This window comes from Ciconia boyciana, chromosome 2, assembly GCF_034638445.1.
Source record: "Ciconia boyciana chromosome 2, ASM3463844v1, whole genome shotgun sequence".
NCBI classification, from domain to species: domain Eukaryota; kingdom Metazoa; phylum Chordata; class Aves; order Ciconiiformes; family Ciconiidae; genus Ciconia; species Ciconia boyciana.
This window is the reverse complement of record NC_132935.1, coordinates 168,062,333-168,076,247: the sequence shown is the minus strand read 5'-3', so window position 1 is coordinate 168,076,247 and position 13,915 is coordinate 168,062,333. Positions and strand designations below refer to the sequence as shown.

The 13,915-nt window shown below is 47.0% G+C and overlaps 1 protein-coding gene across 4 annotated transcripts in view; it reads left to right on the top strand.

Moving 5' to 3' along the window:
• SCAP (SREBF chaperone) overlaps positions 1-13,915 on the top strand; it is a 66,652-nt gene that overhangs the window by 44,200 nt on the left and 8,537 nt on the right. For all 4 annotated transcript variants that reach the window (XM_072854917.1, XM_072854916.1, XM_072854915.1 and 1 more), the window contains 7 exons: positions 3,587-3,699; positions 4,387-4,481; positions 8,948-9,046; positions 9,484-9,702; positions 10,690-11,123; positions 11,846-12,040; positions 12,950-13,151. In XM_072854917.1, the coding sequence (XP_072711018.1) occupies positions 3,587-3,699; positions 4,387-4,481; positions 8,948-9,046; positions 9,484-9,702; positions 10,690-11,123; positions 11,846-12,040; positions 12,950-13,151 (1,357 nt within the window). The remainder of the gene's footprint in view (positions 1-3,586; positions 3,700-4,386; positions 4,482-8,947; positions 9,047-9,483; positions 9,703-10,689; positions 11,124-11,845; positions 12,041-12,949; positions 13,152-13,915) is intronic.

Below are 13,915 nucleotides of genomic sequence, written 5' to 3'. Positions count from 1 at the left end.
ATGCAAGAAAAAAGGCAATATTTGGATACAGATACTTGGGAGGAATCCAAGGGAACAGTTTTGGTTAGTGCAATGCCCAAGGCCTTTGTGTATCATCAGCCTTACCATCGTCACACAGAAGGGCTAAGCTAATCTAGTTATTCCTCCTACAGGATACAAAAAGTTAGTTCAGTCCTTATTTCTAAAAACAGTTTTCCAGCGAGATTTCTTTGCCTTAAAATGATTGCATGGACAGTTTCCTTTGGGGTTGAAACTTAATTCTTGCAATACTTTACAAATGATGTCTAATCAGATGGCAGACCCTTAGATTCTGTGCTGATGGGGTCTGATGACCTTGAAGGTTTTTTTACTGAGTGAAAAAACTTTTGCTGAGTGATCTTTTCCTGATTCCCCAGTGTCTGCCAGAGCATTTTCCGTCTAGTTACCTGATTCACGACTGGGGACAGAGTGTTCTTGGTGCGTCATATACCAGTGGCAACGTGCTAGGATTTGGCCAGCTTAGGCTGCAGAGTCTGGTTAAACTTTGATCTGACTTTCAGCCTTTTTTATCCGTTTTGTTTACAGCAGAGCCTTCCAGATGTGGGTGTGTTTGTTTTTAATGGTACCTGTATTTATGATAAGCCCTTTTCCCTCGTTGTTTTTTGTGAGGTATTAAAATAAAGTTTGTTGCTTAGAGATCGGTGTTTGCTTACTACGAATATGATATATAAACTGGACCTTAATCGTTATCAATCAACTTTTATAACGAAGTAAAATGATTATAGGTGAGGTAGGCATTAGTCTTATTTTACAGAAGAGAAAACTAGGTGGAAATAGGTGTCATGATCTACGCAGGATTTAAGAAAGAATAAACAGTGAAGTTGAGGAGAATGCCTGGAGTTTACTGGAGGTGGGATTCCTGTGCGCTGGTGGACTGGGAGAGTCTCTAGATGAGTCCACAAGCCCAAGCCACCAACCCACAAGTTGGTATCTCAGCTAGAGGAATCACAGTCTGAAATGATGAACTACTTCTCCTTGTTGCCTATAAAAAAAGGCCTAAACTGACTAGCTCAAATGTGAATGTTTGCATTTTAGATAAGAGGCTGATGTGATAACTTTTTAAATCTTCCAAACATTTTGGATAAACCAGAGCTTGTCTCTGTTCACAAATACATATGGAGTCAGAGGAGATCTGTTTTCTTTATGAGTTAACAGTACTGTTTCTGTTGACTCTCTGGGGTGCCGAATCATGCTATGATGCAGCACCTTCTGGCAGCAAAACGATAAGTGAAGTGTAAATGTTTCAGTAGATGGACACGATACGGCATCTCCCCTTGCTCTTCCACTTCCTCCTGTGTGCGCTTTCTCAGTGCTTGGCACCATATGGCAGAAAATACAACGAGGATCTCTTGCCATCTGCCTCACTCTGAGTGAGGACAAGTGAACTTAGGTTTTGGAGTTGCAGGGCGTGAACAGCTTGTGTTTGTCCTGCACAGAGTCGCATTACTCTTCAAGAAAACCTAACGTCTCATTGCTTTTAAACTGCTGGTCATTTAACGTGAAAACTGCTGACTCTTCAAGGACTATTGAAACTCATAACCTGGGACTATTAGTTAATTATCTTCTGTAGTAGAAGCTACTGTTTAAGAGAATTACAGGGTTTCTTTTCCATATTTGGACTGCCTTCTGAAGGCTTACTGCACCTTATTGGGAAATGATGCTAGACTCCATGCGTATCTTGCAGGACTGTGCGTAAGGACAGGACTCTGCAAGGACTCTGCAAGAGCATACCCTTGCAGATAACATGCTCTGCAGGACGATGCTGCGCTGTGCCGGGCAGCAGAGCTCTCCCTCACGTTTGTTGCATTCTCTTTACTTAGCAATGTCCATCCCTAAGGATTACGAAGAGCTTTTCTCACATCTGTCTCCCATCCTAAAGTACTGCTCGGAGAAGTGGCACAGGTTATGAACTGAAAATGCTTTAAATAAAGGCAGAACTAAGTTGTACTTTCTAGATTTTGGATTCTTTGACATTAACAGGAAGTTGCCCATGAGAGGCCTGTATATATTTTGTATTTTTTTCACTAAGGAAGTTCACTTCCTGCACAGGTTTTGGACAGGAGGTGAACAGACCAGTGTGTTGCACAATTGTTAGACCTAAAATTTGGTTAGGATACCTGGAGAAGGGTGCGTGGAGTTTGGTTTTTGGTTTGTGTCATCTTGCTTTCAGTGGAGCTCTTGCTGTTTCAGCTCGCCATTTGAAATGAAGGAATCAGTTGGAAGGAATTAGCTGAGTTAGCAGTGGTTCCAGACAGGTGTTTTTCCCCAGCTGAGCTTGTAAGGTACAGGCTGCTGACAGCTATATGTGTGCACGTGTTGTTGAAGCCCATGTCAGATGGCCACAGGCAATCGAAAGCAGCATTTGGGAAGATGCTCCTTGGGGGTTATGGCAGGCAATGACAGAAAGTAGGAGGTGTTCTTCTGAAACTCTGTTTTTTCCTTATTTTGGCTGTTAGTGATTTGCCAAGGGGTGTGTGTGCTTGCACGCACACACGTTCTCCTTTTGGATCCGTACATACCATCACAGCACAAATCCATTACCCTCCACAATGAAAGCTTGAGTATTTTGCTTAAGTTTAGCTGGAGGACAATTAAGAGGTTTACTATCTACCATATTCTGTCATGGAACAGCTTTTTCTCTCTGATCTGGACTGCAGGTAGTTCAAAAGAGAGAAAAAAGTTTAGAGGTGAGAAGAAGAGTTGAATAAAGTCATGGTGGTGACCTTGGGTAGTCTTACTCTTCTGTGTGCGTATATTCTGAAGGGCAAATCCATTTCAGTGTGCTTTCTTGACTCTTGGGTAGAAGCTATCCCTGGCAGGATTTAGTTTATTTATGTACAAAGCATATGTACATTGCAGGTTGTTCTCGGTCTTGTGGCTTCTGAGCTACCTGGTGTGCTGGAGAACAGAGCTCCACGCACGTTGATTTATCTCCTCCCAACAGAGAAGTCCCTTCATGCGTCTCCTCCACTGCCCGAGACTGGATTGCTTACAGCAGCTGCAGGGTGTGGAAGCTTTTGCCCACTGGGTATCTGAACCAGGCACTGCCTGTGCTCTTCACTCGAGAATGCTTTAGTGTAATGCTTAGCTGTGATTTATCAGGATTTTCACTGTTGATGGCTGGACATGCTCACTACAGTCTTGTTGCAGTGCGCTCTTGCTGACTAATTATTACTGAGTCTATTGCACTGTTGTCCGAAGTCCGTCTTTTTGATTTGCACCTCTTTGTACTGGATGCTGTAAAGCCTCTTTGCGGGGCACTGTCCCAACCCTGGGAAGCATTAAGACTAATTTAGTGGTGGTCTACAAGAGCCATTTTCCAGAAAACCATGCACCTTTGCAAAAATGTTAATATCTGTCCAAAGCAGATGAAATACAGAACCCTGACCTCATCATAGGCTAATATTGTACGAGAAGGGGTTTGGCTGAGAGCACTGGATGTGTTACCTGGCCTGGACACTAGGATGTGTGTTTGCTGCTTAACTTGCGTTCTTCCCTTCTTTTTCACCAAGGATCTCATTCTCAGTTCTGGTTCTGTTTCCTCTAGAGAAATATTTCCATACTTGGTTGTAGTCATTGGCCTAGAGAACGTGTTGGTTCTCACCAAGTCAGTTGTCTCTACGCCTGTTGACCTGGAAGTGAAGCTACGCATTGCCCAAGGTACGCAGCCTACTCTGGAAGAATGCTGAGAGAGAGAAAATTAGGGTAACCCAAGGACTGGGAGATGGGGAATGATCTTAATTCTGGTCTGTGAAGGAAACAAGGACTGTGAGTGTTAATGTGAATTGGGAATTGTATTGTAATAGTCTTTTTGGACTGTTTTTGATAATTCCAAGAGCTAATATAAGCCTGTAATTGTGGGCACTGCTTTTTAAGATGGTTGTCTGAAGCATTGACTAAGCAAGTTTAAAAATGTGTTACTAAGGGAGAGCTGTATCTCCTGGTATACATATTTAGCACCTCGTTCTCTTGTGTCATGAATATCGTCAGTGCGGTCCACAGGTCAGAAAGTTCTGCTGAGCCTGTGACAAAATTATCTTCTCTGTTATAGATAAACTCTGTACCTGCTTAAATCGGACAGTTTTGTGAGCTGAGAGAGTCATCCTGAGCTCCCTTTGTAGTTAATGATAATCCCGCTAATAAAGACACTGGGAGTCTACAGTCCAATTATTTGACTTAGATATTCAAAGTAGGTCAGATGAATTTTAGCCTGAAGGTTCCTTTTTTGGCTGTTGTCTATAGATGCCTAATTTTAAAGAAGGAAAATCCAGTTCCTTTTTGCTGTGCTTACGTTTGTCCAGTAGTGAACAGTCTCTTCTTACCTGTCCTTGCATGTTCTTTCTCCAGGCTTGAGTAATGAGAGCTGGTCAATTATGAAGAATATGGCAACGGAGCTTGGGATCATCTTGATCGGGTATTTCACCCTTGTCCCGGCCATCCAGGTGAGTATGGCTGATCAGTTTGAGTTTGCAGGACAGAGGCTTGTAGGCACTGCAGGAATGCAGTGTGCAATATTCCGCTCCCCTCTCTGGCTGATTGGATTAAGAGTCTGTCAGTGGGAAATACGTACATCTATACAATGCGGATCCCTTCAGGAGCTAGCCTTCTGTCCAGCAGCTGCCCCTGGATCCCCAATCTCCCCAGCTGGGATCCTTCCAGTAGCTGAGCTTACACGTTCAGTTCATCCTGTAGTTGGCCCTGGATCCTCGCTCTCCCCGGTTGCCTTACACACACGCACGTGTGCAAGTGGGTCTCTCAGCAGCCCCCCCAGCCCCACAGTCCCTCTGGCAGTTGGCCCAGAGTCCCTGGTCCATCTGGTAACCAACTCCTCCAGCTCTCTCGCTCAGGGACACACACATACCCGGCTCCCGAGCCGCTCACCCTGCTCACCAGCTGCCTGGCTCGATAGTCACTAGTGATCGCACGCTGACATGCGTACTCTGACATGTTCCAGTTGCTGGTGACCCGGACACATGGATCCCTGTGCCCCATGGCCCCCGTTCCAGTTGCTGGTGCTTAGACCCTGCTTGTTCCAGTTGCTGGCACCACAGACACACAGGCTCCCACAGGACACATGGGTTTGGAGATCCTCTCTCATTGACTCATCGTGATGGCTGTCACCCCCAGACCATGGGGCTGATCACTTCGCTGTGACAGCCCTGGGAGGACCCAGAGCAGGGGCTCGTTTCCCTCCCAGCCGTCCATCCATGCTCCTTGTGTTTGTGTAAATGAGCTTCCTCTCGCAGAACTTAACACTGCCCATTGCCTTTGCTGTGGGGATGCCTTTATTCCAACCTAAAAGTGCCTTTTTGTGAGCTGGCTAATCCACTTTATAAGTGGATGGAAGAAAAACAACACCCTAGTGCAGAATGTCTGCTCTGAGAATTAGGGTGGACAGGCCGTTTGGGGCTCTCTCACCAGATTGATGAATCTGTAGGTTTTTACAACCACGGATATCACTGCCTCTCTTTCACAGGTGGGTAAACTGAAAGCTCAAGGTAGAATGATCTGTCAGGGGACATGCTGTTGGGTCTGTGTAGCACTGAAAATAGCATCTTCTGCCTCGCAGTGTGTTACTTTCTCTGCTGCACAGTCCCCTTTTCAGGACTCCGCTTGCTGAGTTGCATCAGGAAGTTGACACCATTTGATTTCTGATCCTTGACCAAGCAGAGCTTGTGCCTGGTGCGCTACATGAACAGAAGTACTGCCTAGACAAATCCTCAGCACCAGTTCCATAGCACCTCTGCAGTCAGACTTCAGGGAGGTGTCAGCCTGTTGTCTCTGGAAATTTCTAGCGGGCGCAGTCAGCAAGCAAAGGCAGGAGCACCCCAGTATCTACATAGTTGGAGGCTACTCTGGGCTCTTGCTAGGTGCTTGCTGGCCACACGTGACCTGCATGAAGAGGGATGGGTTGTGTATGTCCTTGCTTTAACATCAAGGACTCGCCAGTAGAGGCTGCAGATTGAAATGTATTATAATCTAAGATTAAACGTTGAGGTTGGACTGGAGCGTTGCAGGCTGAACTTCACAGTTCCTGAACCTCTCTCTGTATCCCAGAGGACAGCAAGAGAGGAGCTACAGTAGAATTCCCCAGCCGACAGCCAGCCACCTATTGTAGCCTAATTTTTTTCTTTGAAGCTGATTGCAGAGATTGCTCAGCTCAAACGCTGGCATGATCCATCCTTTGGGTCTAAATTGGGCTCATTCATATGGTAGGTTAGGACCTTTTGGCCTCCGTTTCATTGCTGCGCTGCTTGACCTCAGGAAGTGAAGCTTGACAGTATCTGTGAAGCGAGCGTAGTGCCAGCAGCCCTGTCATGTGGATACCGCTGGGACAGTTCACTTTCTTGTTGCACTCTGCAATAGAGGAGCTTGCAGGGTGCACTGATTACAGGAGATAAAGGAGTGTGATAAAAGGGACGGGGCAGAGCCATATAAGTGTAAAGTACTCCTGTTTATTACAGTGTTTTGACACGCGTGATCCTGTCTTTCCTTGGATGCTTGCTTTCTCCAGAGGAAGAATCTTGCAGAGATGCTGTCTGTCAGAGACTGACGGCTGCTCTGCTGGAGTCTGGTGTATGCCCCTTATCTTCGTCCCTGAGAGTGAAGGACACTGCACAGATAATGTGCTGTACTCACGTTGCAGAGTCCAAGGAATCTGGCAGAAAGAGAGCCAGGCTGCGTAAATCTGGCAGGGACCTTTGCTCTGGGCTGTCAGAGGGAGCAGTGCAGTGCTGGGGTCGTTCAGGTGCTATCTGGTATAGGGAATAGCAGAAGATGGAGGCATTTCTTTGCTGAAGGCTTTCATCTGCCCCAAGGGCTGTGATGGATCTGGGTGTTTTTCTCAGTTACTCCTTAGCAGTGCAGCTTATTTAGAAGAAGGGAATTTTTTATGTTTTCCGTGGCTCTCCTTGTCCTAAAATAGAGTTTGGCTTCAGATGAGAATTGTGCATCCACTTTAAATCCCTCGTAATTGTGAGCAGCAATGAAATCCTCTTGCCCTGCACTGCAAATGGGTAGAGACCCATGTTCTCCTGGCTCAGTGTCACTGTTGATGGTCCTGAGATGCTGCAGGGCTGCGTGCTGAGCGCTCGTCCTGTGCTTTCCACCTCTGATCCACTCCCTTTTACTGAAGTTCACACACCGAGAACCCAATCTTGCACCCACTGAAATCCCTTGGGGTTTTGCCGCAGGATGCGCAGTATCCAAGTATAAGAAGATTTTAGATTTCCAGGGCTAGCAGCTTCAGATGTCTCTAATCCTAAGTGGAGCTATCAACAGAATTAATATCTCTCTATGCAGAGCCTGCCGTTTGTGGAGCCTGTGTTTGCCAAGGTCTGGGTGAAATCCAGATGGACGTTGCTTTCCTTCTGGTTTTCTCCTTGAGAGAGGAACCTGTGTTGTGTTTTCATCCCTCTGCTCCCAAGCCCTCCTGTCAGATGTTGGGGAAGGGGCTAAAGAGAAAAACCTAATGAGAACCTGCTTCCTTGTGCTGCTGTCGCTGGGAGGTTTGGGGAGGGCAGCTGACCTGGTGGGTTATCTCGTTTCACATCACACTGATTTTTAGATAACAAGTAGTTGATGGCGTATGTTTCGAGGACAGTTTGGACAGGATGGGGAGGCTTCAAGGTTTGTTTAGGGGTTTTGGATAGCCTTTCATGCTATCTCTTTTCATTTCACTGTGCTGATATTGCCCTCCAGCCTTATGCAAGAAGCTGGGGCAGACATAGGAAGGAGGGGGACAGAAGAAATTAATCTCTACAGCCTCTCTCCTTCCCATTAAGTGGATGTGTCCTGGCTTGATCTGCAGGTAGTGAGCGTGCCACCACACCAGCAGGCAGGCAGTGAATGGCAGTGGGTGTTTGCCAGCTCTGTTCTGCAAGTGAGGACTGGAGTCTTTAATCTGTTGTTTAGCCTAAGGTTTTTACTCCTGCTTACCTTCAGCTTTCTTGATCTCCATGTTTACTAGATCCTTTTTGGGTCCTGACAGGTCCTGACAGAAATTTGTACCTCCGAGGGAAACAAAATGCCTCTCAAAAATATTTTAATTCTACGTTGCTGTGAAGTTTTGAATGTAGTGGGGGAGAGGGGATGGCACTTAGCACTCATGGGGATTAGGGGAGGAGTGTGCATTTGTTTTATAGGGGTGATCTGGGAGTTGCCTGCATTTCTGCTGCTGGGCAGAACTCTTAATCCTTATTTCTGCAATGGCACCTGCTGGGGAAGGTGGAACATTACAGCAAGTTTAGGAAACACCAGCTTTTGCAAACGTTGTTTCCCATCTACTTGGTGTTTAGAGACCTCTGAGAGTGGTATGGGACTTTTCTTCCAGGGGCATAGGAATGAAATTTGCCCATCAAATATACATTAGCCAAAAGTGTGATTTAAGCAGAAACGGTTTAGCTGGGGCCCTGGAGAATGGCTACAAACAAGTACACAGAGGTACAGTGACCACAGTGGGCTGATTGATCCAGTTCCTGAGCAACCTGTGTTCCTGGAGGAATTTTAAATCAGGGCTGAGGTTTATTGGTAAAGTGCAGGAAACTATCACCATGGGAGGCTGCTTGCTGTGTGATTTGAACGCATGGGCAACGAGGCTGAGAGCTCTGGCTGCAGCCCTGCCATGGCTTTGTGAACTGGGAAAACATCCTCTGCCAGTTTTTCCTTTAGTGCTTTGATGTTTTATGGCTAAGAAGAACAAAGAACGTGAACCTGAATAAATATGCTCTTGAGTTTTCTAGCGCTAAACTCTCAGCTATTACAAAATATCGATAATAGGATTTGTCAGTAAAATAGGCTCAGGCCTGCGCTCTGGGCAAGAGTTTGCTGACTTTCCCTTTTTCTGAAGTTGAAATATTTACCATTGTCTCCGCAGCTGCTATAGCTAATCAGTGTGTCCTGTCTGCAGGAGTTCTGCCTCTTTGCTGTGGTCGGCCTGGTGTCTGACTTCTTTCTGCAGATGTTTTTCTTCACTACCGTGCTGTCCATTGACATTCGCCGTATGGAGGTAAGGAAGGGCCAAGAACATGGGGTCTTGCCTTGGGTCTTCCTTCTCTGCTGTTGTGGAAGGATTAAAGGAAGCACACCCTGTGATTTTCACTCTCTAAACAGAAAAGACCGAGCCGTAAAAGTTCCGGGGCAGTACTTGCTTGGTTACACGTACGCAGGGAGTGGGGACAGGACGCTTGAGGGAACAAGACACCCTCAGGTATATAAACCTGCAGATTTGGGGTAAATGGGCTGGAAGGAGACATGGTCACAAACATATGACCATGGCTGGGTGAAGAAGAGAGTGTGTGCTGGAGAGAAGCTGGGACGGATTGACTCAAGAGTGAAGGTGGGAACTCAGACACAGGCTTGTGTCAAAGGTAGCTGACTGTCCACACATTTCTCTTGAGGGACCTCATCACCACGGCTCTCACACGTTTGCTTTTGTCTTGGCAGCTCGCTGATCTGAATAAACGGTTGCCAGCGGAAGCCTGCATGCCCCCAGCGAAGCCTGTCAGCCGCTCTCAGCGCTACGAACGCCAGCCAGCTATGCGACCTGCCACCCCCCACACCATCACCCTGCAGCCATCGTCTTTCAGGAATCTGCGCCTGCCAAAGAGGCTGCGGGTGATCTACTTCTTCGCCAGGACACGGCTGGCCCAGAGACTCATCATGGTATGCCACGTGGTGTTTGTTATCCGGTGCCTCTTCCTGCTGGACACTAACCCAAGCCAAACAGGCTTCTAGCAGGGGAAGAAAGCCCAACATTTTCATGCATCCTTGTTCCCTTGCAAGACTTATGCTGCCCCGTGGTAAATACAGTTCAAGAAATACTTCCCTGAAAACATTGCTCTGCATGCATTAGCTCCAGGGCTCTGCTGTTTGCATGATGTTTGGGGGGTAGTGGGTAATTTTCTGGTATTTGCTTTGAGAAAAAAATCTGCTTTTATATAAGCAGATTTTCAAGGACTGTATGAGTGGAGAGAGAAGATTTTTACAGAGCAGAAGTAATATTTTGTTCCTGCAGATAACATGGAATAAAGACATGGAGATATTTTGCTCCATGAAAGACCAAGGCTTTTCCTTTTGCAGGTGTAACTGCAGCGGTTACACCATTTACTGCCCCTGCTTGTTCCCCCGTCTCTGTTCTGGGTGTCTATAATGGAAGCGGAGGAATGTCTGTGTTCCTCGACTCTACAAACCACAGCCCAGTCTGTTACTGTCAACTAACATTGATGGCAGTTTAATTTAATTTAATACATCAGTCTGTGAACCGTGGCTGCTGCAGAAGGTCTTGGCAGAGCTCCTGAACCCTGAATTAAGCCTCGCCAGCCCTGTTTGAGGGTGGCAGACATGCTGGTCCCAGCCGCCAGCAAGGAGTCTGTTCCCTGCTGTGCATTTGTGTGGGAGAAGTGGGGTTCCCACCATCAGGTAGAGTCGGATGGCTCACAGAAAAGTAGTGTTCGGTTTTTGTGCGTGCTGTGCAACCTCTCCCAGTCCTCATAGAGGATAAGTGTCTGCCAGGAGTAAGACCATAACTGAGTGCAGGGCGTACCCTTGGTTGGGATGTTGCTGATCAGCTCGGACAGCTGACGAGGTGTTGGAGGCGGAGTGTGAAGGCCATGTACTAAACGAGCTCATCTCCTTGCTCATCGCGTGTAGGCTGGGACGGTGATCTGGATTGGAATCCTGGTTTACACAGATCCTGCTGGTCTCCGCACCTACCTCACGTCACAGGTCACCGAACAAAGTCCTTTGGGTGAAGCAGGTCTGCCTCCTATGCCTGTTCCTGGAGGGGTCCTACCTGCTGGGGACCCCAAGATTGATCTCTCAGTCTTCCCATCGGACCCCATACAGCTGTCAGAAAACCAGACGCAGCAGCGTGAGCAGAAGTCAGGGCTGGAGTCCCTGAGCAGGCTGGAGACAAACCAGCACACTTGGGCCCACGGAGCAGAGGGCAAAGGGAATGGACAGACGGAGCTTGGAGCTGAAGCAGAGGTTACCTGGGGAGCAGAGGATGAGGAGATTTGGAGGAAGCTTTCCTTCAGACACTGGCCATCCCTCTTCAGCTACTACAATATCACTCTGGCCAAAAGGCAAGTGGGCTGGCATTGAGTGCCACAGGCACTTCGAATTGTGGAATTGACCCCAAGTGTTTTTCTTTCTTCTGTCCTTCGTCCTTCTGAGTTCGATAATTTGGGTTCCACGTGGCTTACTCCAAATGTGTCTGCAGGAGGAGGCGATTAAACAGGCCCTCCTGTGTGGTGCGGAGGTACCAAACTCTCCAGGACTGTTTGTCTGAGGACAAGGGTTGTGTTTCTCTCTGTGCTCTTGGTTGTTGAGCTCAACAAGCTCTTGCTTGTTGTCTTCCTTTACCCTGGAGGTGACGTTTAGAATTTTGTAAAACAATATATGATCATCTGTAAGTGATGGGGATGGTGCATGTGAGGAATAGAGACGTCTGAGCTGAAGAAACTTCTTGGTGAGATCTTCTGGCCTGCAGTGTACAGGAAGCCGGGCCAGATCATTATATCCTTACTTAAATCTGTGTGATCCATTTGATCTCATCAGTAGTTCATTCCACCATTGGCTCTTAACCTCTTCCACAGAGTTAAGGGTTAAAACCTGGGAAATATCTTTAGAGAAAAACATTTCAAAGGAGGTCTTCAGTTTAGAATACCTGAACCTACTGGACTGAAAGTACATACTGAGACCTACCTTGGCTGCTCGTGAGAAGATGAGCTGCGTTACCTATTAGGATTTTTCTGTCTTTTGTGTTTGTTTTTCCTGAGCTGTTCTCATCTTTCCATTCCTTCAGATACATCAGCATCCTGCCAGCGATCCCTGTCACGCTGTACCTGAACCCACAAGAGGCCTTAGAAGTGCGGCATCCCCAGGAGGCTAACCGCTACCACCCCTTCTTATCTTCAAGCAGCGGGAAGCTGGATGCTGAAGCTCAGCCTGACCAAGCCTCACCCAAGCTGCAAGGGCACCAGGATGTCACCCTTTACAAGTAAAAGAGTCCTTGATACAGCCCTCTGACCGTGCCTTAACTCCTTTGGAGACAAGGGTTGCTCTTTGGCTGTTTGGCTCTTCTCCTGGAGGGAAAAAAAAAATATTTGTAAAGCTTCAGTGCAAAATCCTGTAATGCTCAGGACAGTCTAGCTCAGCTAGCGCAGCATTAAATTAATCTCTCCTGGCACTGTTTTTCTGAGTTCCCTGGCAGGAGACGCTGTGTGCAGCCCAGGTTGTTAGCGCACATTGCTGTTGGTGGGAGCTGCTTGTCAATATATAGCGATGATTATGGACAAACGGCGTACAAACTTGATACGTATGCAAGTGTTCACTGTAATCTAGTAACCGTTGTGCAATTAGTCCTGCATTTTGAAGGTTAAGCTTAGACATAGTTTAATTGGATGGCTTGGTGATGCTAAAACTGTTACTCCTAGCACAGCATATGATGCGTTATCGGGTTTATCGCTGGGTCATAGGGATGGGAGTTTGGGAATAAACGTTGTGATTCAGTAATGCTTTAGTTAGATCAGACTCTCACGCAAGCAGGGACCTTCCTTTCCTACTGAGAAGACAAGCTCCCATCTTGGCCTCTGAATCTGCAATTCTCCTTTGGCTGTGTTGAACGCACTTTATATTATCCCGATCCTCATCTAGCGTTTTTCTTAAAGTCGTAGTTGCTATGTGCTTTTCTTCTTGAAAAGTCTGAAAATCTTGTTGAAATTCACATTTTCCCGTTAAAAAAACCCTTTAATTTTCCAGCTTGTTGGAAATTTTTCTCAGCTGAAAAATCTAGACCAGCGGCGTGTCATACTTCCACAGTATTTTTCAAACTTTACCCCTGGACTAGTAATTGGATCTTTTATCTCACCTTCTTTTTGTCTTTGTGTCTGTCTGTCTCTCCCACCAGGGTGGCTGCTCTGGGTCTGGCCTCAGGCATTATCCTGGTCCTCCTGCTCTTCTGCCTGTACAGGGTGTTCTGCCCCAAGAACTATGGGCAGAACGGGCTCTCGCACAGCAGGAGGAAGAGGGGGGACCTCCCCTGTGACGATTATGGCTACTCCCCACCCGAGACTGAGATCGTCCCCTTGGTTCTCAGGGGTCACCTCATGGTAGGTCAGAGGGGTGCAGTCCTTACAAAAAAGGCATTTTACTGACTTGTGCCACACATCTTCCGTTTTCTTTGTTTTATTTAAGTGACAGCCCTCACGAAGGACAGACCAGCTATGCAGCCTTAGCGTAATGCAGCTGTGGAGGCTAACAGCCGGGGCGAATTATATATATATATATGTAGTGGGATATTGTAGCCTGAAGTTTCCTGTAGGACTTTTCCATTTCTGCCTGGGACTCGTTCTGAGCTTCTTGCAATTGCTGTTATTACCTTCTCTGTGTAGCCAGCTGTTGGCTTTTATTGGCTGGGCTGATCCAGCCTTCTTTGCTGGGGTAGCTCTAGATTCCTGGTATTTAATGCCTACTGGATCCTTTTTTTCCTGCTTCCTAAAAGTTAGTGCATAGTTTGGGGCTGTTAAGTGTTGTTTCCAGTGCTAAAAGCATCCATGGGTTTGCACAGAAGTGTGCTGCTGCTCAGTTCACTCATTTTTCTTGAGGGGAAAGATGGTTCTTCCCATTCTGAGATGAAACAAAGCGCTCGGGCACCCAGTCAGATGGAGTTTGAAACACTGTGCCACGTCTTCCAGTGAAGCTGCGCCTCTGTTCCTGATCCTACCATCTCTTTGGGCCATACTTTGTCAGGGAAAGGGAAGACAGACAGCGTCTGTTCGATTTGCAGCAGTCTAGTGCAAATGTAGGACTCTGGGCAAAGATGTACACATGTTCTCGGAGTATCCCTAGGTTGCTAAGCCAGCCACATAGTTTT